General features: G+C 40.8%; 1 protein-coding gene across 1 annotated transcript in view; it reads left to right on the top strand.

Moving 5' to 3' along the window:
* The window catches only part of LOC126214965 (uncharacterized), an 815,775-nt gene that overhangs the window by 648,425 nt on the left and 141,259 nt on the right, over positions 1 to 26,091 (top strand). The window contains exons 17-19 of the mRNA XM_049941599.1: positions 1,788 to 1,932; positions 8,045 to 8,299; positions 17,378 to 17,639. Of these exons, the coding sequence (XP_049797556.1) occupies positions 1,788 to 1,932; positions 8,045 to 8,299; positions 17,378 to 17,639 (662 nt within the window). The remainder of the gene's footprint in view (positions 1 to 1,787; positions 1,933 to 8,044; positions 8,300 to 17,377; positions 17,640 to 26,091) is intronic.

The raw sequence follows: 26,091 nt of genomic DNA on the forward strand, positions 1-26,091 counted from the left end.
GAATGACGTGACGTACCCAGCGCTACAGCCTGTCGCCTAGCCGATCATTTCAGACTAGCAAGAACTGCCGTTCTCACTCAGTCTACATTTTCTGGAGTACGAACTGAACGGGGAAGGCCAGGTGGTTTCTTTTTCATTGCAGATCCAGTACTTCTAAATGCTGCAACCAATCGGAGTATAGTATTTCGATCAGGCACTGCACCTCGTATTCCATCTCTAAAATTTTGACGGTAAAGACGTTGCAGTGTGACTACAGAATCAATATTTCTAAAGTACTGCTCGACAATGAGCACACGATGCTCTACGCTCCGTAGCGACTGAAACTGCCTTGTATGGGCAGTCTGCCAACATTCATTCTAAGTCAATATACCCCGTCTTGTCGCTGCGTACTAGCAGTCCAAAAAACATGCGTTTCCTCTGCTCCACCCTGTACTTTACTCTTTCTCTCTCATGACCCGTTTTGTTATATCAGGGTTCACCTTCAAGTGTGCCTGTACAAATCATCGGAGCCTTTTATAACATCACATATGTGACTCAGCCATGTACATCTACATCCATATTCTGTAAACCACAAACAGAGCATATGTTTATATTGTGCTGGCTCTAATAAATGGTAGTGAAGCAAATGCAGTATCAGATTTCCACATATGCTGTCATGTTCAATTACTACTTGAGCAAACCTACAAAACTAGCTACTAGTTTCAAAAGGCATTAATGATTTGCACAGATGCACTTGAAAATGAAATTTGATATTTCGAAACTGGTCGCCCTATAAGAGTAAATGAAGTTGCTGTTACAAGGAAAGCAAGATTCCATATTCAATAAAATTTGTTCTTTGCTTTTGGGTGTTGTTTTAATTTTACACACCTTCATAGTTTATATTAAAATGGTGAATGAGTTTATATTAAAATGGTGAATGTAAAAGAAGTTAGAGCTTGACATTAATAATGAAACTTAGCCCAGCATATAGTGTGTTCACAAATGTTCCTCTATATGACAGAATAAAACTTTGTGCTGGAACCACAGTTTGAACCCATATCTTTGCATTTGGTGACTTATTCATCTAAACATGTCTCAGAAACGCAATTCATAACACCGCACAATTTATAAATAGTTAATACTGTCCTCAGTGTGAAGTTTAGTTTCAATGTTGGAATGCTTCACGAAGCGTGATCCTGATGCAGATGCTCTCGCACCCTTTGAACTGACTTGCCCAGACCGTTATATCGCTTTTCTCATTTTGTCAAAAACAATGTGCTCACTGTGCAAAATAATCCTATCTGAATATCTAGATTTTTGCGTCGTGGCTATAGCTGGTGTATTGCGTGTAACCTGTGTGTCAAGTAGTGAAAACTGCATCACAATTAAAGTGGAGGGAGGGGGGGAGATATAAAAACAATAATAAAGAAAACAGCAGCATTTGTAATTTTGTAGGGTTGAAAGGATAAGGGCTGTCTCTTATGTCTTCTTTCATTGACTCCAGTTTAAATGCCTATTCACAGGTACAACATTAGCTTGTTTTCTCTGCTATTTGCTCCGGTGTAAATGAGGTTTTCAGTGGTGCATCGGGACAGATATCCTTACACTTCGTTGATGGAGTGGTGTTGCCTGTTGTCAACAGATGACAGCGCAGTACAGATTTACGAGTGACTTTGCAGCTGGTTTGTGCGCGGTCAGGTAACTGCTCGTGCTGATGCAGGCAGCCTTTGAGTATGTACTTCCGATCCCGGGACGAGTGGTCGAGATACGAGTTGCGTACCTAATCGCCCATGCAATTTAATTTGCAGAGTTAAGGCAGGAGCAATGTACAAGAAGAAACTGAGCAGCGTGTACGGGGATTACGCGGAGACGGACTTGGACCAGCCGACCGACTACAGCCTGCAGTACCAGGAGGAGGAAGACGAGGAGAGTGCAGAAGCTGCACACAGACAGGTGAGGGATCAGCCACCTCCTCCTACCGTATTTACTCGAATCTAAGCCACACTTTTCTTCCGGTTTTTGTAATCCAAAAAACCGCCTGCGGCTTAGAATCGAGTGCAAAGTAAGCGGAAGTTCTGAAAAATGTTGGTAGGTGCCGCCACAACTAAGTTCTGCTGTCGAATATATGTAGCGCTACACAAAGATAAATACTGGTGCCAAAACTTCTGCGTCAGTAAATAAATTTTAAAAAAAGGTGGAAGATGAGCTTTTTTCTCCGCTCCGAGTTTCGACCACTGCATTTTCATACATTATCCAACGAAGTAAATACAAATTCCGTATTGTTCATCTTCAAATGTCGCAGCATTTCAATGTACTACGAAAATCCGACTGGCAAGACTGTTTGGGATGTTTGTCAGAACTCTACGTTCTGAATTTTTTCGTACCTCTGAGAAGAGATGGTTGCTAATAGGAACTTTTATGTATTTTGAATCACATGCAGTATTCTCTTCACCATAAGAATAATACGAATATAAACATTTTGCCATGTACTGTTTCGTGTTTGCTGCTATCTGATTTAAATCCTGTCTGCCAAATAAACTACGAAACTTGAGTGAGACAACAGCAAACGAGGAAGAATATACATATCATGTCATGTTTATATTCGTATTATTCTTATGCCTAATAGTCATCCAGTCAGAAATGAACACGACAATTGACTAGATTTTTAAATCTAAGATGACTCTAATTTCTGTGCAGAATATAATGTACTAAAGAGGCGTCCGCAAAGATTTTCAAATGGAGAAAAATTTTCGCTAAACTCTCGTTCAGAACATCTTCTATCATACGCAGTCTATTATTTGGTTCTTGTTGATCATTATCGAAGAAAGCAGCAGTGTGAGCAACAACAAACAGCACTCTCTTGCCATTGTTTCGCTAATGAGACGATTCCTCTCTTTTGTTTTTTAATTGTAAGCAGCGGTAGCGTGCACAAAAGCAAGCCATGCCACGAGCGGCGACAGGTCGTAAACACACATTATCAGAATGCGACAAACAATACATGACACAGTACAGTAATGCATTTTCAGCTTAGAGTGACCGAAACACCTAAAACAAAGAGAACGACACTTATCAAAGAAAAATAAGCAATCAATTCAAACCATACGAAGCACGTGAAAAAGGAAGGGTACCCGTATAAATACGGACGGAGCGCCTGACGCATAGCAATGGCTGCCTGGTAAAGCTTAACTGCTAAGCTTACGACTCGAACCAAACTACTGTAGCTGTATCGTCATTCATTCAACCTAAATTGTGTCTCATATTACAATGGACCAACTTTGTTTCGATTTGGAGGTGCGGCCTAAAACTTTTCTCTCCCCTTGAATTTCGAGTCTCAAATTTCATGTGCGGCTTAGATTTGGAAAAATTTTTTTTCCTTGATTTCGAGTCTCATTTTTCAGGTGCGGCTTAGATTCGAGTAAGTACGGTACCCTTCACAAGGGAGATATTGTACTGTGGGGCCGTTTTCAGGGAGTCCTTATTACACGTTCGTAGAAAAAGAAAACGGTCTGCCTCCAGTCACTAAGTGTGATTTTTATTTCAATACAAAATGCATTTTGAGCCTCTGGGCTTGTCTTGAAATGCTCAATAGTTTATATCATTTTTGAAAATGAGCAACTACTGATATTTTCAAGAGTGTATTTGCTTATTACATGGTTATTCAGGCACAATTTTTACAAAAGTAAACCCCAAGAAACAAAATTAGTGTTGCCTGCAATAGTTACATAATAACCTGAGAATAGTAACCTGTGTAACCATTACTGGTAACAGTGAGTAATTCTCTTTTTTGTATTAGTTTTGTAAAAATGTTGCTCTGCATCATCCTGTAATATACCTATGCACCAATTTGTTTACAAAAGATAGTGTAAATTGATTTCAGTGACACACAAGTTGAGAACTTAAGGGAGGTAGGACGTCAAACGGGCCGACTTGGAGCGGGAGAGGCACAACAAGACATTTTATTTTCTACTGTCTGTACTTTTACAACTAATTTCATAAAACTTTGTCAGTATGACTAGGAAGGACTCAGGATTCACACTCATAGAAGTGGAAGTGCAAAAACATAACAAAATAAATTTTTTTTTACATATGAAATTTCATCATATTTTCACTTACTGTTGGCTGCATTTGTTGCTATAGGTACATTTTTCTTCACAAGTAAGAGAGATTATTTGATGAATTTTGCACAACGTGTAAACCATACTTACAGGTGTATGAAACTCTAGAATTTTCCAAATCTATTAAAAACTGTGGTAAAAATTGAGATAATTAACTACAAAATTTGATTTTTTTCTAAACATAAAGTTTAAAACGTAGCAGCTCATTCATTTTTTTCATAAATTAAATATATTCTAGAGTTTCAGACACCTGTAAGTATGGTTTGTATGCTGTACAAAATTCATCGAACAGTCTCTCTTACTTATGAAGAAAAGTGTACCTATACCAACAAGTGCAACCAATAGTAAGTGAAAAAATGTTGAAATTTCACATGTAAAAAAAGTTATTTTGTGATGTTTTTGAACTTCCGCTGCTACGAGTGTGAATCCTGAATCCTTCCCGGTCATGCTGACAAAGTTTTATGAATTTGTTGTAAAAGTATAGACACTGGAAATTAAAATGTCCTGTGGTGTCTCTCCTGCTCCAAGTCGGCCCGTTTGATGTCCTACCCCCCTTAAGCCATTTTAGAGGACCTGTAATATGTGGCTTCCAGTTGAAGTCATTGCCAATGACAACATCCAATAAATTTGAAAAACCCATTTCACTTATCGATTCTCCCCTCGTCATTGTTACTGGTAGTTAGGGACCACACTCATGATGAAAATATATTGGATCTAATGGCAGCAAATAGACGTGACCTCTTTGAGGATGTCCACATCAAAACTGGTATCAGTGACCATTATGCAGTCGTGGCAACAGTGATTACCAAAGGACAGAGGACAACTAAAACAAGCAGAAAGATATATATGTTTAGTAAACCAAATAAAAAATTGGTAGTGTCATATCTCAACGAGGAACTTCCAATTTTCAGCAGAAGGCTGGAGCATGTGGAGGAACTCTGACTCAAGTTTAGAAGAATAACTGACCATGTGCTGGATGGATACGTACCCAGTAATGGGAGGGAACCTCTATGGTACGCAGTCACTTTAAGGAAACTTCTGAAGAAACAGAGAAGCCCAGTAAATCTGCAAGAGATGTGCATTGTATCTCCATGGGATATGCAGTGGATTACTATGTCACGAAATTTTGACGACAGCAAAATCCTTATGGGGTTCAGTAATTAAGGAATTTGTGGAAATATGTTTGGCAGAAGATGTATTTAATCGTGAGGGTACCTTCAACTTGGCAACATGTTAGACCCATTGATTTCTTTAATCTATTTACAAAGACAAAGTTTGTGCCACATTTCACCTGTTATGACAGGTTAATGTATTATTTTGACCACTAAATTTTAACTCTAAGGGTTCAAAATTTGACAGACATCATGCATTCAATACCGCGTTATGCAAGTGCCTGAACAAAACCAGGCTGAAGTATTCCGGGCCCAAAAATGTGGTGTGAACTGAAGAACATCCTGCAGAGGACTGTTTAAGAAACTGGGGATACTAAGTACTGCTTCCCAATATACAGGGTGTTTCAAAAATGACCGGTATATTTGAAACGGCAATACAAACTAAACGAGCAGCGATAGAAATACACCGTTTGTTGCAATATGCTTGGGACAACAGTACATTTTCAGGCAGACAAACTTTCGAAATTACAGTAGTTACAATTGTCAACAACAGATGGCGCTGCGGTCTGGGAAACACTATAGTACGATATTTTCCACATATCCACCATGCGTAGCAATAATATGGCGTAGTCTCTGAATGAAATTACCCGAAACCTTTGACAACGTGTCTGGCGGAATGGCTTCACATGCAGATGAGATGTACTGCTTCAGCTGTTCAATTGTTTCTGGATTCTGGCGGTACACCTGGTCTTTCAAGTGTCCCCACAGAAAGAAGTCACAGGGGTTCATCTCTGGCGAATAGGGAGGCCAATCCACGCTGCCTCCTGTATGTTTCGGATAGCCCAAAGCAATCACACGATCATCGAAATATTCATTCAGGAAATTAAAGACGTGCGATGTGGCCGGGCACCATCTTGCATAAACCACGAGGTGTTCGCAGTGTCGTCTAAGGCAGTTTGTACTGCCACAAATTCACGAAGAATGTCCAGATAGCGCGATGCAGTAATCGTTTCGGATCTGAAAAATGGGCCAATGATTCCTTTGGAAGAAATGGCGGCCCAGACCAGTACTTTTTGAGGATGCAGGGACGATGGGACTGCAACATGGGGCTTTTCGGTTCCCCATATGCGCCAGTTCTGTTTATTGACGAAGCCGTCCAGGTAAAAATAAGCTTCGTCAGTAAACCAAATGCTGCCCACATACATATCGCCGTCATCAATCCTGTGCACTATATCGTTAGCGAATGTCTCTCGTGCAGCAATGGTAGCGGCGCTGAGGGGTTGCCGCGTTTGAATTTTGTATGGATAGAGGTGTAAACTCTGGCGCATGAGACGATACGTGGACATTGGCGTCATTTGGACCGCAGCTACAACACGGCGAACGGAAACCCGAGGCCGCTGTCGGATCACCTGCTGCACTAGCTGCGCGTTGCCCTCTGTGGTTGCCGTACGCGGTCACCCTACCTTTCCAGCACGTTCATCCGTCACGTTCCCAGTCCGTTGAAATTTTTCAAACAGATCCTTTATTGTATCGCTTTTCGGTCCTTTGGTTACATTAAACCTCCGTTGAAAACTTCGTCTTGTTGCAACAACACTGTGTTCTAGGCGGTGGAATTCCAACACCAGAAAAATCCTCTGTTCTAAGGAATAAACCATGTTGTCCACAGCACACTTGCGCGTTGTGAACAGCACACGCTTACAGCAGAAAGACGACGTACAGAATGGCGCACCCACAGACTGCATTGGCTTCTATATCTTTCACATCACTTGCAGCGCCATCTGTTGTTGACAATTGTAACTACTGTAATTTCGAAAGTTTGTCCGCCTGAAAATGTACTGTTGTCCCAAGCATATTGCAACAAACGGTGTATTTCTATCGCTGCTCGTTTAGTTTTTATTGCCGTTTCAAATATACTGGTCATTTTTTAAACACCCTGTATTTATTCCTTAATGAAATTTTTCATTAAAAGTATATCCTTTTTTCAAACCAACAGCTCAGTACATGGAATGAATACCAGAAATAAGAATAACTTTCACTAAGATTTGGTTCAGAAAGGTGTCCAGTATTTGCAGTGCACATTTTCAACAACAGGCCAGCAGCCATAAAAAGTTTAACTAATAATAAAGTTCAGTTTGAGAAGAGTCTAAAGAATTTATTGGTGGCCAAATTTTTCTACTCCATTCATGAATATGTCAGGTGTCAAATTTATATTCTATTAAATGTAAATATGCTTAAGATATTTTTGAGTGGTTCCACATCCATGAGAGCAATTTCATTTGAGCTCTACAGAAGGTGAATTAGCATATCTGTTCTTGTTTTGTAAATATTTTTGTGTGTTCTTGTTTTCTGGTGTGTTCCACATCCCAAATGGATCAATTGGAATAAGAAGTACATCTAATGTAATCCACACACCTCAGATAGAGCAGTTTTCGAGAGAGCACCCTCAGCTTGACAGAAAGCAATCGTGCAGGGAAAATACGTGCACATGCACCACCAAACCAACTTTTGGTATAAAGTCGGTTCTGTCCACCAGCTGTCTTCTGTGTAAAATGCACCTTAAGGTGGCCGAATGGTCATATGCTGAAATGTCATGGCAAAATGTGGATATCATCTGGCTGCAATCCCAAAACCTCATGGAACAGAATTTCAGTTTTGGTTATGTGCCTCTTGATCACCCAACAGCTGTGCAGTATATTGATTAGTTAACTTGACTCTTTCCATTATTTTGTTCCAACCACAACTTTCAAGTATTGTGTTAAATGAAAAAGATGGTAGATTGTATTCTGTGTGTTGCACGTTGCAACACTAATGCAAATATCTGCGATTTTCCTTTTCCAGCTCCACGGGAGTGACCGAGACCGCGTAAATTACTACAGTGACGCTGCTCACGAAGACACCTTGAAGACGTACTGCACAGAAGGGACACCTTACGAGACACCGTACAATTTCTCCACTGCGACCTCCATGTCGGATCTGAGATGTGAACCGCCTACCCCACAGTCGGAAAAGGTGAAGGAGGAAGAAGTCGAAGCACCACACGCGGCATCCGACGATGCCAATCCAGCCGAGGAGGAAGTGGCCGCTGAGAGACAGGTAAAGAAATGTGTATTTATATCCGTACTCTGGAAGCCATCTCATTTTGTATAGTGGGGTATTACTGTCATTTTTCCTTTTTTCATCTCCATTCACAAATGGTGCACAGGATGAATAATTGTTGGTAACCCTTTGTATAAGCTCTATTTTTTCGACTTGCCCATTATGGTCATTTCTCGAGATGTATTTGGGGAAAATGATATGTTGTTCAACTCTTCTTGAAACTTATTGTCTTTGAATTTTAACTGTAACCCTGTCCATAGTGCACAATGTGTGTCTTGCTGGATCTACCTCTGGAGTTCGACTAGCATCTCTGTGTCACTCGTGTGCTAAGTGATATCACGATTGAGTGTGCTGTTTTTCATTGGATCTTCACGACGTAATTCTACTAATGCAGTTTTTTGAGGATCCCAGTCTAATGAACAGTGCTTGAAAAATGTGAGGTCATCCACATGAGTGCTAAAAGGAACTCGTTAAACTTCAGTTACACAATAAATCAGTCTAATCTAAAAGCCATAAATTCAACAAAATACCTAGATATTACAGTTACGAACAACTTAAATTGGAAGGAACACATAGAAAATGTTGTGGGGAAGGCTAACCAAAGACTGCATTTTATTGGCAGGACACTAAGAAAATGTAACAGACCTACTACTGCCTACACTACACCTGTCCGTCCTCTTTTAGAATACTGGTGCGCGGTGTGGGATCCTTACCAGATAGGACTGACTAAGTACATTGAAAAAGTACAAAGAAGGGCAGCACGTTTTGTATTATTGCGAAATATGGGAGAGAGTGTTACAGAAATGATACAGGATTTGGGATGGAAATCATTAAAAGAAGGGCGTTTTTCGTTGTGACGGAATCTTCACACGAAATTCCAGTCATCAACTTTCTCCTCCGAATGCAAAAATATTTTATTGACACTGACCTACATAGGGCAGAAGATCACCACGATAAAATAAGGGAAATCAGAGCTCGTACGGAAAGATATAGGTGTTCATTCCTTCCGCGCACTATACGAGAGTGGAATAATAGATAATTGTGACGGTGGTTCGAAAAAACCCTCTGCCAGGCACTTAAATGTGATTTGCAGAGTATCCGTGTAGATGTAGATGTAGAAAATCGATCAGATGAGTGTTTTGTAAGCATCTTCTTTTGTGCCGAATTCTTGCACTAGATTTTGGCGTGGTGCTTACCTTCCATACATCTAGTTTCCTGTGGTTGTTCCACTTTATTTTATTCTGTTTATTGGTAAATTTAATCTGGCAAGATTAGGGTCAGCAGGCCCCCTTACCTCTTACTTGGTACTGTTATATCTGTGGGTAGCCAGATACCGGGGCATGCATCCGAACACAGGAGAGAAATGGATGAAGCCGCAAGGCAGAAGGGTCATCTGCAGAAGAGAAAATGACACCAAGCGGTAGTTGAGCTACACGGGGTTGACAGCGAGTGATCGGGACACAGACTAGGACGAGCCTAAAGCAACCTGTGCGACAACGAGGTGCAGAGCGGAAACCTTTGACACAGTGATGCCGACAGGTCGAGAGCAAAGAAAGAAACAATCTGAAGTGGGGCTAGAGAGAAAGACATAGTGCCAAGTGGGGTTGTCATCAAATAGTCTATAGTACAGCAATGATAGTAATGGGCAACATCAGATGGGAATACAGAACTGCCTGACATTTTGCTGGGCGGTCGTATTTATACTGGCTGTGAGGAATGCTATTGGTCGACATAGTCATGTGGCAGGATGAGCGGTGTACTTGCTACGAGAGCACAGCACTGTGGCAATACTGTCCCCTTTAATGGCAACCTAAGTCAATTTCTTCTATCAAGCAGAGGGCAGTTGTTAGAAATAACAATACGCGGTGGAAGAACAACTCACATAGATGTGGTATCAGTCACCTGAGGAATCCCATAGGGCTCAACCTTAGCCCTCCTTCTCTTCCTCCTTTTTGTTAATCGTCTCTCAGAAATCTGCCATCAAGGGTACCTGTGTTATTTACATGTTCCAACAGCAAATGAGAGCTCACTTGGTTGACTGAAAGACTCCTGTACTGGCTCTATGATCACAACCTCATACTTAATATGGATAAACCAGCTCAAATGATCTCCTGCTTGTCACAGAACCATACAGCTCACTTAGAAACAGTAGTCATAGATAATCAACTTCCAGAATGAGATTTTTCACTCTGCAGCGGAGTGTGCGCTGATATGAAACTTCCTGGCAGATTAAAACTGTGTGCCCGACCGAGACTCGAACTCGGGACCTTTGCCTTTCGCGGGCAAGTGCTCTACCAACTGAGCTACCGAAGCACGACTCACGCCAGGTACTCACAGCTTTACTTCTGCCAGTACCTCGTCTCCTACCTTCCAAACTTTACAGAAGCTCCCCTGCGAACCTTGCAGAACTAGCACTCCTGAAAGAAAGGATATTGCGGAGACATGGCTTAGCCACAGCCTGGGGGATGTTTCCAGAATGAGATTTGGAAGGTAGGAGACGAGGTACTGGCAGAAGTAAAGCTGTGAGTACTGGGCGTGAGTCGTGCTTCGGTAGCTCAGTTGGTAGAGCACTTGCCCGCGAAAGGCAAAGGTCCCGAGTTCGAGTCTCGGTCGGGCACACAGTTTTAATCTGCCAGGAAGTTTCATATCAGCGCACACTCCGCTGCAGAGTGAAAATCTCATTCTGGAAACATCCCCCAGGCTGTGGCTAAGCCATGTCTCCGCAATATCCTTTCTTTCAGGAGTGCTAGTTCTGCAAGGTTCGCAGGAGAGCTTCTGTAAAGTTTGGAAGGTAGGAGACGAGGTACTGGCAGAAGTAAAGCTGTGAGTACCGGGCGTGAGTGATAATCAACTTGTTTAACAGCTCAGTGGGACTAAATTCTATGGGCTCTGGGTAGATAAAATGGAATATACACAGAGGCAGACTGCTGTGCAAAATGATTAGCTTCTTTTATGCTTTTAGAGTTATCAGTCAGAGAGTGCCTTGGTCACCATTAGAACTCTATACCTTGCTCTGGTTAACTCAGTCATTTTATATTGCATTCCTTTCTGGGGGTCAATACAGCAAAGTATTTGTCATGCGAATATGAATTATGAAGATCACAATACGATTGTCATCAGTTTTCAAAGAACTTGGAATATTACCTGTGCCATGCATATACATCTTACAAGGAGTGGACTAGTCCTGTTCAATTTCCTTCATCCTTAGAGGATTTAAATGACAGTGCTCAGACCTTTGTTTGCTACAGTATTACAACACAGTTCTCAAAAATGCTATTAAAAATGAAAAAAATCACATTTGAGGAGTAGAAGATTTCAGTGTGCTGTAAAGTACTGCACATTGCCAACATTTTAACCGGGTCACCTATAGCAGAATACGTAGTCCTGTAAGCACGAAGCCCCTATTTCAATCCTTGTTAGTAAGCATTTTTTATTATTTTTATTTAAATTCTGTATTTATTATCAAATGGAAATGCTAAAAGTATTGAATAATGCTTTTAAATAAAAATAACATTCTTTCTTCTTTTGAAAAAAGAAAGGATTAGAATATTTCTGAGCAGTGTTAAGTACAAAAATAGTTGCTGGTTGCCTAATGTGTACTATAAAAGTCTTGGAATCATATAAGCGTCTATTCTAATGTCAGTAGTTGCTACATCTTTTTTAAAAAAATATTTAAATTCTGTACTTTTTATCAAATGGAAATGTTAAGTAACAAATATTGAGTCATAATCTTTTAATAAAAATAACAACTTTTTATTTTTAAGTAATGGTCATACAAAAATAAATTATAATTTTTAACATAAGTGCAATATCTTAGTGTTAAATTAAAAAATTATGTACCGTAATCATACTGTTCAGATTGTAGAAAAAAGAGAGTATTTCATTTTCAATTTGATGCTTCAAACTTTTGTATCAAATTTTGATTTATTGTGAATATTTGCATTTTCATGTGATTGTTAATTAAATATAACAAGATCTAATTTTTATTAAAAAATTATCGTTCAGTATCTGTCAGTTTCCATTCCATTTGCTACATAAATATGGAACTGAAATAAAAGCAAAATAAAGTACTGCTAGTGAGATTTTTACCACTGACATTACGATTACAAAACTCTCAAGCTACGCACTCAAATACCAGATACTGCAGTATTTAGAGGGAAATATTTTTTGCTTAACAGCACTCAGAAATTTACTAATCTTGTATGAGAGGCAAAGGAGGCAGTGGCATACGACCTGCAGGACAAGAGAAGAACGTAGGACAACAGGTTGTCGTCTACCCCCTCCCTCCCTCTCTCAATATCTGACCTACCTCCTCTATCGTGCCTCTCCCCTCCCTCCTCCCACCCCCTCCCTGTCATCAATATATTTGGCCCACCATCTCCTTCATCTTGGATCTCTGTTATCAAAATGAAATTCTGATGGCATGTGGAAGCTCATCTAATAATAATAATAATAATAATAATAATAATAAGTCGAAACAACAATAAAAACTATCAACACAATCATACACAACAAAATAAATGAAAACACAACTATGGAAGAGTTACAACTACTGGTTTATATAGGAGCACTCACTACACTAAATATACACACTAGGCAGAGATCAGAACCAACCAACACACAGAAGAAACCCACAAAACCAGCATGGCAACACAGGCTACAGATCAGAATAGAAAAACTGAGAAAAGACATCGGACAGCTAACACAATTTATAAGAAATGTAATGTCAGGAAAAAAAAGAAAAAGGTTAGGTAAAATCTCACAACAAGAAGCGATAGAGCAATTAGATGAAAAGAAGCAGAAATTACAAGCATTGGCCAAACGACTTAGAAGATACAAAAAAAGTGAAAATAGAAGGAAACAAAACCAAACATTCAACACAAACCAAAAGAAATTTTATCAGACAATAGATAACACACACATTAAAATAGACAATCCACCAAACATAACAGACATGGAACACTTCTGGAGCAACATATGGGCAAATTCGGTACAACATAACAGGCATGCACGGTGGATACAAGCAGAAACAGATACATACAAGATGATACCACAAATGCCTGAAGTGATAATTTTGAAACATGAAGTCACCCAAGCAATTAATTCTACTCACAACTGGAAAGCCCCTGGAAAAGATAAAATAGCAAATTTCTGGCTAAAGAAGTTCACCTCAACACATTCACATCTAACTAAATTATTTAACAGTTACATTGCAGACTCATACACATTCCCTGATACACTTACACGTGGAATAACTTATCTGAAACCTAAAAATCAAGCAGACACAGCGAACCCAGCTAAATATCGCCCCATAACATGCCTACCAACAATATACAAAATATTAACTTCAGTCATTACACAGAAATTAATGACACATACAACACAGAACAAAATTATAAATGAAGAACAAAAAGTCTGTTGCAAAGGAGCACGAGGATGTAAAGAGCAACTGATAATAGATGCAGAGGTGACATATCAAGCTAAAACTAAACAAAGGTCGCTACACTATGCATACATTGATTACCAAAAAGCTTTTGATAGTGTACCCCACTCATGGTTACTACAAATATTGGAAATATACAAAGTAGATCCTAAATTGATACAGTTCCTAAACATAGTAATGAAAAATTGGAAAAACCACACTTCATATCCAAACAAATTCAAATAATATCACATCACAGCCAATACAGATTAAGCGTGGAATATACCAAGGAGACTCATTAAGTCCTTTCTGGTTCTGCCTTGCTCTGAACCCACTATCCAACATGCTAAATAATACAAATTATGGATACAATATTACTGGAACATACCCACACAAAATCACACATTTGCTGTACATGGATGATCTAAAACTACTGGCAGCAACAACTCAACCAATTACTAAAGATAACAGAAGTATTCAGCAATGATATAAATATGGCTTTTGGAACAGACAAATGTAAGAAAAATAGCATAGTCAAGGGAAAACACGCTAAACAAGAAGATTACATATTGGATAACCACAGCGACTGCATAGAAGCGATGAAAAAAACAGATGCCTATAAATATCTAGGATACAGACAAAAAATAGGAATAGATAATACAAATATTAAAGAAGAACTAAAAGAAAAATATAGACAAAGACTAACAAAAATACTGAAAACAGAATTGACAGCAAGAAACAAGACAAAAGCTTTAAATACTTATGCTATACCAATATTGACCTACTCATTTGGAGTAGTGAAATGGAGTAACACAGACCTAGAAGCACTCAATACACTTACATGATCACAATGCCACAAATATAGAATACATCACATACATTCAGCAACTGAAAGATTCACATTAAGCAGGAAGGAAGGAGGAAGGGGGTTTATTGACATAAAAAACCTACGTTATGGACAGGTAGACAATTTAAGAAAATTCTTTCTAGAACGAGCAGAAACTAGCAAAATACACAAAGCAATCACTCATATAAATACATCGGCTACACCACTGGAATTTCGTAACCACTTCTACAACCCTTTAGATCACATAACATCAACAGATACGAAGAAAGTAAATTGGAGAAAGAAAACACTACATGGCAAGCACCCATATCATCTAACACAGCCACACATCGATCAAGACGCATCCAACACATGGCTAAGAAAAGGCAATATATACAGTGAGACGGAAGGATTCATGATTGCAATACAGGATCAAACAATAAACACCAGATATTACAGCAAGCATATTATTAAAGATACCAATACCACAACAGATAAATGCAGACTTTGCAAACAATAAATAGAAACAGTAGATCACATCACAAGTGGATGTACAAATACACAATACCCCAGAAGACATGACAATGTAGCAAAAATAATACATCAACAGCTTGCCTTACAACATAAACTTATAAAACAACACATTCCCACATACAAGTATGCACCACAAAATGTACTGGAGAATGATGAATACAAATTATACTGGAACAGAACCATTATAACAGATAAAACAACACCACATAACAAACCTGACATCATACTCACCAATAAAAAGAAGAAATTAACCCAACTAATCGAAATATGCATACCCAATACAACAAATATACAAAACAAAACAGGAGAAAAAATTGAAAAATACATCCAACTGGCTGAGGAAGTCAAGGACATGTGGCATCAGGATAAAGTTGACATTATACTAATTACACTATCAACTACAGGAGTCATACCACACAATATCCACCAGTACATCAACGCAATACAGTTACATCCAAACGTATATATACAACTACAGGAATCTGTAGTTATTGAAACATGTTCAATTATCCGAAAGTTCCTAAATGCAATATAACATATACCGTACAGTTAAAAGGATGTCACGCTTGATCAAGGTCCGCGTCACTTTCCATTTTTGACCAGACATAACGTCTGAGAAAAGAAAGAAATAATAATAATAATATTTATTTGTCCATGTTAACTTTACAGTCTTGGACATTGTCATTTTTTGTACAATTATATCAATATCATGTCATTACAAGAATGAATATATACATCAAGTAGCACATTGTATGTCATTCCATGCAATAATGTTATAAACACATTAGCACATTATATATCACTCCATACATATAATGATTATAACCACCACTAACATACTGCAGTATGTAAAAGAATAAACTAACAGTACTGCGGCTCAGAATTCTTTTAATGAGTATAAGCATCTTCCTATTAACAAATTTTTCAACTTGCCCTTGAAAAGATAGCCTTGGAGTTACTTTATATTTTTTGGCAACTTATTATAGAATTGTCTCCCAGTTACATATGGACTGTGGTCTGTAGCTTTCTTGTTAGTCCGTATCCTATGATAGTCACTTTTGGCACGAGTATTGTAAATACGGGTGTCACTGTTCTTTACACTATTTTCCTTGTTCTCTTTTACAAACATTATGGTCTTAAATACATACAATGAGTACACAGTTAGTAATAGTCCCTACAGGACTGGCGTTTGCTTCTATTAGCAATTGTCCTAACTGCTCTCTTCTGAAGCCTGAAAATGCGATCCATGTTGACAGTGGGTGCCCCACCCCAGACCTCGATCCCATATTACAGATGTGAGTGTATCAACCCATAATACACTTGTTTAAGGACATGGGGAGCTGCTATATTTGCAAGACGTTTTAGTAAGTAAATATTACTAGAAACCTTTTTACAGGTGGAGCTGATATGCTCTTTCCAAGTGAGATGTTCATCAATCAATATGCCTAAAAACTTATTTTTGTCAGATGTTTCAACTGTAAAAAGTGATCGAGTATGAGTATTATTAAAATGTAGCAGGAACTTTATTTCTACAGTCTTGTCCTTATTCAGTGTAAACTTATTCACTGTTAGATATTCTGTGATCATTTCAAAGTTCTCTTTGTTGCTTTGGAATGCTGCCCGCTCTGTACAGCCCCAGCTAATAAAAGATGTATCATCAGCATATTCCACTAGTTTGGAGTTTTGTAACTGTGTTATATCATTAATATATACTATAAACAAGAATGGTCCAAGTATACTTCCTTGGGGAACTCCACAATTGAGAGTTCTGTATGCTGACTTTACTGTTTGGATCTTACTTTCATTCTTATAATTTAGTTTTGTGCACTGTCTTCTATCACGGAGATAAGAACTTAGTAATTTTAGAGCTACTCCTCTTATCTCGTAATTTTCTAACTTGGATAACAGTACTGCATGATTCACGGAATCAAATGCTTTAGAAAGATCTAGGAAAGTCCCTATAACTTTGTTTCCTTCATCCAGCCTGTTCAGTAGTTCATGGAAAAAAGTTGCTAATGCCGTTATTGTGGTGTAGTAGTATATTTGTACAAAGCAACTCACATAAAATTCTTGTCCATTTGTGATAACTTTATTTGATGTTTGTAAACTGACATTAATCATATTTTTGTGAACATAACACTATCAAAAACTAAGTCTGTAATGTGTGTCCCAAATGCTTATACATATTGTAGCCGAAGACTAGTTCGGTACTTACATCCTCCACCGAGCAGCTGTAAAATAGTGGCTCTGTACAGTCTTTTTATGCCGGTACAACTTATTGGTACCATTGCAGCTGAAGCCCACAGTAGAAGTGCAGGCAGAGGCTACACCTGCCGGCTTCGTGTCCCCCGAGAAGCCCGTCGCGTACTGCGAGGAGGGCACACCCTGTTTCTCCCGCGTGAGCTCGCTCAGCTCCCTGGCCAGCCACCCCGCGGCACCGGAGGACCACAGGCACCTGGTGGGCGCCACGGCGTCCGCCCAGGCCGCAGTGCCGACCGCTCGAGCGCTGCACCCGCAGGAGACGGTCGTGGAGGAGGCGAAGGAGCAGAGGGATGGTGAGTGAAACTCTCTGTCTGTGTGAGTGTTGCTCTCAGTTGCTTCTGGCTTCAGTACTGTCCTGTTATCAGATTTTAACTTACACTTCGGTCAACGTTTGGCACCAACGGTGAGCCGCGTGGGGTATCCGTGCGATCTGAGGTGCCTGGCCACAGTTCACGCAGCTCTCCCCGTCGGAGGTTCGAGCCCTCCCTCAGGCACGGGTGTGTGTGTGTTGTTGTTAGTGTAAGTTAGACCTTAGCAGTTTGGTCCCATAGAACTTACCACAAATTTCCAATTTCTGCACCAGTGGTCATTCTTATAAATGGCATTTCAGAAATTTATCAAGGAATTACTAATTTACATTTCATAAGTATTTTGTTGTTGTTGTTGTTGTTGTTGTTGTTGTTGTGGTGGTGGTGGTCTTCAATCTACAGTCCAGTTTGATGCTGCTCTCCACACTATTAAGTAATGCAACACATTTTTTTTCTGCAAACAGGTTTTATTCTGGGTTTGAATAATCCATATTATTCCCCACTCTTTTGGCTACAGAATCCTATTTTTCAACTCAGTCTCCATTTCATGTGACGGGATTACATCTTCTTACAGGGAGGCCTTGTATGCTCACAAGGTAACACTCTACTGGTTGACGTCGGAGCCGAAATTTTGCTGCACCGATAACCTGAAGTAATAGGCTTAACATCAGAAGCGGCACAAATGTTAGCACTGAATAGTGGGGTTGTTGTTGTTGTGGTCTTCAGTCCTGAGACTGGTTTGATGCAGCTCTCCACGCTACTCTATCCTGTGCAAGCTTCTTCATCTCCCAGTACCTACTGGAACCTACATCCTTCTGAATCTGCTTAGTGTATTGATCTCTTGGTCTCCCTCTACGATTTTTACCCTCCACGCTGCCCTCCAATGCTAAATTTGTGATCCCTTGATGCCTCAAAACATGTCCTACCAACCGATCCCTTCTTCTAGTCAAGTTGTGCCACAAACTTCTCTTCTCCCCAATCCTATTCAATACCTCCTCATTAGTTATGTGATCTACCCACCTTATCTTCAGCATTCTTCTGTAGCACCACATTTCGAAAGCTTCTATTCTCTTCTTGTCCAAACTGGTTATCGTCCACGTTTCACTTCCATACATGGCTACACTCCATACCAGGGGGGTATCATGGAGGAATTTTATAAGGGGGACTGTGCTCCAGACTGAACACTGAAAGGCATAATCAGTCTTAAATGATGATGATGATGATGATGATGATGATGATGATGATAACAACCTCCCCCGCCATTCACGTGCTGCTTCCCATGGATTGAGACTTCATTAGGCCAGGCGGATGGGTGTTTGAAAGTGCAAGATTCGAGCTGCGTGGTGGATGAGGAAGAACCGTCCAGTGAAGTTTTGTGAGCTCCTCTCGGGCGCACAGACTTGTGTGAGGCTTCGCATTCTCACGGGGAAGGAGCAGTCATTAGCATTTTTGTGGCAACGGACATGCTGAAGTTGGTTCTTCAGTTTCCAGGGTAGCAATATAATTCAGAGTTGGTCATTGTACAGTGAGGGAGGACATCAACCTTGTAACACCTCCATTTTTTATCCCGACCTGATCTGATCGAATAGCAGCCCAATATTTATTATTAACATGACCGTGAACCTAATGGGGCTGGGTAATCGGAATTGACTGCTACGGAAGTTGTTACTTTCCAGTTCGTCCTGTTCAATACTATAATACTGAATGTATGGTAATAAGGAACACTAACACAGTTTTACTAATTACTTATATTCTTCTCAAAACACAAAAAAGGAGACAGCCACTGCCTTCGTCATACATATCTAATTACGGCTAATCTGAGCACAGGCTTTCTTCATTTGCCATTATCGTCACACGCTAATCCATCACTGCATCGAACACTGCAATCCAAGGTTAGGCTGGCGCGGTAGACGCGAAACCAAAATATCGGCACTAGTAACGTCACTGATAACTTGCGTAATGATACTTCTTCACTTTCTCGGTATTTATTTATTAGTTAGGGGTCTAACCACAGTGATGGTGACACCCTTCTCGGTTAAAAACCCTGCATTCCAATAATTGCCTCCACACACACACCATTCCCGCCAACCACTCTGGCGCATCTCGACACTCGCTCTCGCAACACGTCACGATCGATTGTTCGCACTATTGACCTGTGCCGAGTGCAAAGTTATAGCGAGGGCCTACGGACCCCTTACAACCCGTTCAGAGTACCAGAAGACTGTCGCCGTGACTTTACCGGCTGAGGGCGCGGCTTTGAGGTTTTCATTCGGAGAGATGGTGTGCCAAAACTCTCTGGATTGCCTTTTTGTTTCCAGTTTGAAATGATGAAACCATGTTCGATTGCCTGTATCGATTTTTGACAAAAAGTTGTCACCGTCAACCTCGTAATGCGCAAGCAGTTCTGCACATACGGTCCTCCAATTGATGTTTACGATCTTCTGTTTGGTAGCAAGGAATCCCGTTGGCACGCACCTTTGAGTACTACAGCTGGTGGATGATTGTGTCAGCACTACCACCAGAGATGTCCAGTTGAGTAGTGGGGTGTTTGATTGCGATCCGTCAATCGGCGCGAATGAGAATGTCCACATGTTACAAGGTTAGAGGTGCCTCAGCTGTTTGCGGCTGACCGGCACACGGGAGATTCGACAGGTTTGTGTGACCTTGTTCTGGTGACGACAGACGCCTCAGTGAACAACTCACCGTGCTTTTGTTCACTGCCTTAGGCATTCTGCATATGCCTACGAATACATGTAATGCTCTGATTTTCCACCAAAAGAAACCCAATGAGAACTCTGCTTGGAACGCACCTCTGCTACAGATGCTATTTTGACGGCTGTGTATACTGCCGCCACCTATCAGGACGTCGTGGAACTATATGGAGTGAAGCGGGAATATTCTATGATGCTCTCCATTTTTTTCAACCAAAATTGCCAAGAAAAAAAAATGTTTTGCATTACTTACGGAATGCCCCTTGTATGCCTACATTTAAGTGATTATTCTGCAATTCACACTAAAGTGTATGGCAAGGCAGTCTTAGAACTTTTTTCAGACAGTTTCCAGACCGTTCCACTACTGAATAGCAAGTAGGAAAAGCAGTGTTTAAATCTTCCTATGCGAGCTGATGTTTCTTACTTTATTGCAATGGAGAGTTCTTGCTATGCAGGTGGGAATCGACAGAATATTTTGGCACTCGGAGGATAAAGTTTGATGTTTCAGGTTTTGTGAAAACCACACAAGGAAAAACATCTATGTTTTAATGATTGCCACCAAAAAGTGCCCCCCATGAACCATGGACCTTGCCGTTGGTGGGGAGGCTTGCGTGCCTCAGCGATACAGATAGCCGTACCGTAGGTACAACCACAACGGAGGGGTATCTGTTGAGAGGCCAGACAAACGTGTGGTTCCTGAAGAGGGGCAGCAGCCTTTTCAGTAGTTGCAAGGGCAACAGTCTGGATGATTGACTGATCTGGCCTTGTAACAATAACCAAAACGGCCTTGCTGTGCTGGTACTGCGAACGGCTGAAAGCAAGGGGAAACTACGGCCGTAATTTTTCCCGAGGGCATGCAGCTTTACTGTATGATTAAATGATGATGGCGTCCTCTTGGGTAAAATATTCCGGAGGTAAAATAGTCCCCCATTCGGATCTCCGGGCGGGGACTACTAAGGAGGGCGTTGTTATCAGGAGAAAGAAAACTGGCGTTCTACGGATCGGAGCGTGGAATGTCAGGTCCCTTAATCGGGCAGGTAGGTTGTATCTGTAATACTGTCTCCCCTATTCTGTGATAATACAAAATTAATTGCCCTTCTTTTAACTTTTTTAGTGTCCTCCATCAGTCTTGTGATGTAAGGATATGGTACTGAGCAGCAATAATCCAGAAGATGACAGACAAGAATATGGCACTACTCTCCAGACAAATACGTTCACAAAAGACATCTTGACATTTACGTTTGTATTTGTTGTTAACGAATTTCCCTTTTGCAGAAAGGCCTTTCTTGCTAGTGTGAGTGTAAATTTTATTTCCTCTCAATTTTATCCGTTACTGTACAAATAGCAGAACTTTTTTTTTAAGTGTCTCATTTCTTAATCCAATTACCCGCCAGGTTAGCCGAGAGCGCTAATGCGCTGCTTCCTGGACTCCGGTAGGCGCGCCGGCCCCGAATTGAATGCGCCCGGCGGCTTAACGATGGAGGCCGGTGTGCCGGCCAGCCTGGATGTGGTTTTTAGGCAGTTTTCCACATCCCACTAGGTGAATACCGGGCTGGTCCCCGCATCCCGCCTCAGTTACACGGCTCGCAGACACCTGAACACATTCGCACTATTCCATGGATTACACTAGACGCAGACAGTTGGGGTACACTAATTCTGTCCCGGGGGGTACAGGGTGACGGCAGGAAGGGCATCTGGCCACCCCTTAAATTAACCTTGCCAAATCCGATTAACCATGCTGACCCTGCGTCATTGCGGGAGAAAGGCACAAGCAAAAGAAAAAGAAAGATTTCTTAATCCAATTACCTTAGCATACCCTGCATTTATTTGAATATCCTTCTATACCCTTGATTAACATACCTGTATGTTGATCTTCATGTTAGAATGTCTTTTAAGACACTATACATTCCATTCAACTGCTTTTCCAAGTCATTTTGCTGTTTTTGACGGAACTGTAGTCTCGTTGGCAAACCTCAAAAGTCTCTCTTTCTTCTCCCTTATTGTTAAGTCCTTTTCCAAGTTTCTCTTTGGCCTCCTTTATTGCTTGCTCAATGTACAGATTGAATAACTTGAGATATAGTAGTTTATTACACATCTTTAAGTCCTCAGGCTAAAATGTTAGTGACATCTAGAGGAACATATCAGATGGCAAGTGTGTTGCATTGTTATAACAATGATGTTGGTTAAGTGAGGTGGCATAGTGGTTAACTCTTTGAGACTCACATTTGGGAGGATAGCGGTTGAGATCCCTGCCCAGCTCTCCATATTTCAAAATTGTGCAAGGCAATTGCCAGAATGGTATCCTTTGAAAGTATGTGGCTGCCTTCCTTGACATTCCTTGCCTCGGTCTGAGCTTGTGCTCCATCTCAGTGATCTTGTCTTCGACAAGATGTTCAGTCCTATCTTCCCTCCTTCAGGTCACTGTGCAAATAGTGTATACCAGTAAACCCCAATGCTTTAAAAAAATCAATGTCCCGTGTATAAAACAGCTTCAAACATCTGATTACTTTACAAGTGAATTAATGTGTTAAATATGAGGGTGAGGCAATAAATAAATCACAAATGCCGGAATAGCACATACTGTTTTACATTTCGTACCTGCACATATCTAGAAGGTGGTAGAACACATTGTGTGGAAGGTAGCCGATAAAAAGTATTAACGATCTCCAGCCAGACCAAGAAGGCAGGAGTGCTATGAGTGTGTACCCGACAAGAACAATGCAGTTCCTGTGAGTAGAGGGAGTGCCCACAGAGCACATCCAGAGAGAAATTTGTCCTGTATATGGCTAGAACTTTATTTAATGGAAATTTGTGTTCAACTGGATATTGGAATTCAACAAAGAACAAGAAGAAGTCACAAACAAGGAATTTCCTGGCCATCCTGCTTATCGAGTGGTGGCACATTCTTCTCATGTCTAGGGGTATTTTGTTACCTCCCAGGACATATCGGTCTTGTGGGTTGCAGCAATTTAAGGAACCAAATAAACTTACGATATCCTGAGAGATAGATCTATTCTGCTTTTCAGTATACTCCCATTGTAAACTTAAATACTTAACCCACTATTTGACGAGGCATTGTAAGCCTGCAGCACAAAATTCTTGTGGCAGTGTTCGCATCTAACGAGAGAATGGAGACCGATTAACACATCTCCAGGACCACGAGCATGAGCTAACAGTGTTGAATTCACCACTGAAGATGCTTCGCAAGTAAAAGAAGTAAAATGCGTATGGCAATAAACAAAGTGACTTCAATTAGTTGAACTTCTTGTCTATTGCAGTAAATACACCACCTCCATTTTTCATTAGCCTATCCTTTCGATTTGCACTTAAATGCTCCCCAAAAATCTCAGTGCTATCAGTATCACCCTACAGCTCTCTACCCTGTGGTGCAAGTGCAGGAAACCAAAGCCTAGTTTGTCACAGAACTTTTGACATCTCTGGTTCATTCCTACCACTCGACTCAGAGCTGAGGGGCCACAATAAGTTCTGGGGACAATGCTGGAAATTGCAAGCTTCGTTGAAACACCTCGTGTGAGGCTGCTCTTCTCAGTCTTCTCTGCCAGTTGTCGGAATGATCCACGTACGACCTCGGAGCCCCTACGACAGGCATCATTTGTTCCAATGTGCATCACAATTTGCTGTTGCACGCACCCCATTCTCTCAATTTCTGCCAGAACAGGCTCTTCAACATGTTGAATGGGGCCCTCAGGCATACACATTGAGTGCACCTGACATTATGTCCTCTCCATTGCTACCATTTCCTTAAGAGGTACCGCCACTCACCATAAGTTTCAACTGCTGATGATTAAGAGACCCCTACTCTTTTGCATTTGCCTCCTGTTGACACCGACCAAAACAAGTTTACCCAAAACAGGTTAAGTGAGTCCTACTGGCTCAGTTTCAGTGGAAGGCAGCACCTCAAAATTGTTGGTTGGGGGGATCAGTACAGTGTGTAAACTTTTAGATGACAGACCTCTCCCTGGTCCTGAATTGATAGTAGTTGGTAAACGTCGGGAGGCTTCGGTAGGCATGCAGTTTCGACTGCTGCCAACATTACGTAGCTGACTGTGTTGTACAAGGTAGCCATTGTCGTCTGCTTCGTTATTGTTGTCCGCTGTACTGTTCTGCGTGTTTTTATTGTGCAGTTGTGCTATACATTGTCAAAAAAAGTGAAGAGGCAGTTGCTGGCCCATCTCGGGAGTCGCCAGCAACCCCTACTGGTAGGCCTGCGGATAGAAGGAAACCAGTATTACGTAGCGATGCTCGCAAAATTATATTGCGTGTGATTGAATGCTGCGAAAGGGAAAGGGAGCAGAAAAAACTGCTTCACCCCATTTACAAATCTTCAGTGAGAGCTGCTACATACACAGGACAAAGCATGCGTAGCATTGGAAGATTCAAACAGTTTTCCAAGAATCATCCTGGCGTATCACCACAAATGCCTGGAAAGAAAAGGCGAGTTTCCATTTCAGATATTTTGTTCGCGATCACTTTGAAGGAGCCCCCTATTTCGTCCGAATTACCTTAGATTTCATTTTTCCTTGCTACCGTATTGCTTTGTATGGAAACACCACTGGTTACTGTATTATTTCGAAACACATTCATATTACAGTACTTTGCAATCGGATGAATGGTTTGTGAGCACATAGTAGACAAACAAATGTCTGCTTGTGTCTGTGTAGATATATATATATGAATATAACAGAGGGAAACATTCCACGTGGAAAAAATATATCTAAAAAGAAAGATGATGAGACTTACCAAACAAAAGCGCTGGCAGGTCGATAGACACACAAACAAACACAAATATACACACAAAATTCAAGCTTTCGCAACAAACTGTTGCCTCATCAGGAAAGAGGGAAGGAGAGGGAAAGACGAAAGGATGTGGGTTTTAAGGGAGAGGGTAAGGAGTCATTCCAATCCCGGGAGCGGAAAGACTTACCTTAGGGGGAAAAAAGGACAGGTATACAATCGCACACACACACATATCCGTCGATGTGTGGATGGATATGTGTGTGTGTGCGATTGTATACCTGTCCTTTTTTCCCCCTAAGGTAAGTCTTTCCGCTCCCGGGATTGGAATGACTCCTTACCCTCTCCCTTAAAACCCACATCCTTTCGTCTTTCCCTCTCCTTCCCTCTTTCCTGATGAGGCAACAGTTTGTTGCGAAAGCTTGAATTTTGTGTGTATATTTGTGTTTGTTTGTGTGTCTATCGACCTGCCAGCGCTTTTGTTTGGTAAGTCTCATCATCTTTCTTTTTTTTATATATATATATATATATATATATATATATATATATATATATATATATATATATATATATATATATATCTGTGTGTGTGTGTGTGTCCTGCTCCTGGGATTGGAATGACTCCTTACCCTCTCCCTTAAAACCCACATCCTTTTGTCTTTCCCTCTCCTTCCCTCTTTCCTGATGAAGCAACCGTTGGTTGCGAAAGCTTGCATTTTGTGTGTATGTTTGTGTTTGTTTGTGTGTCTATCAACCTGCCAGCGCTTTCGTTTGGTAAGTCACATCATCAAAACAAAGATGATGTGACTTACTGAACGAAAGCGCTGGCAGGTCGATAGACACACAAACATACACACAAAATTCAAGCTTTCGCAACAAACGGTTGCTTCGTCAGGAAAGAGGGAAGGAGAGGGAAAGACGAAAGGATGTAGGTTTTAAGGGAGAGGGTAAGGAGTCATTCCAATCCCGGG

Source organism: Schistocerca nitens, chromosome 12, assembly GCF_023898315.1.
Source record: "Schistocerca nitens isolate TAMUIC-IGC-003100 chromosome 12, iqSchNite1.1, whole genome shotgun sequence".
Lineage (NCBI taxonomy): Eukaryota > Metazoa > Arthropoda > Insecta > Orthoptera > Acrididae > Schistocerca > Schistocerca nitens.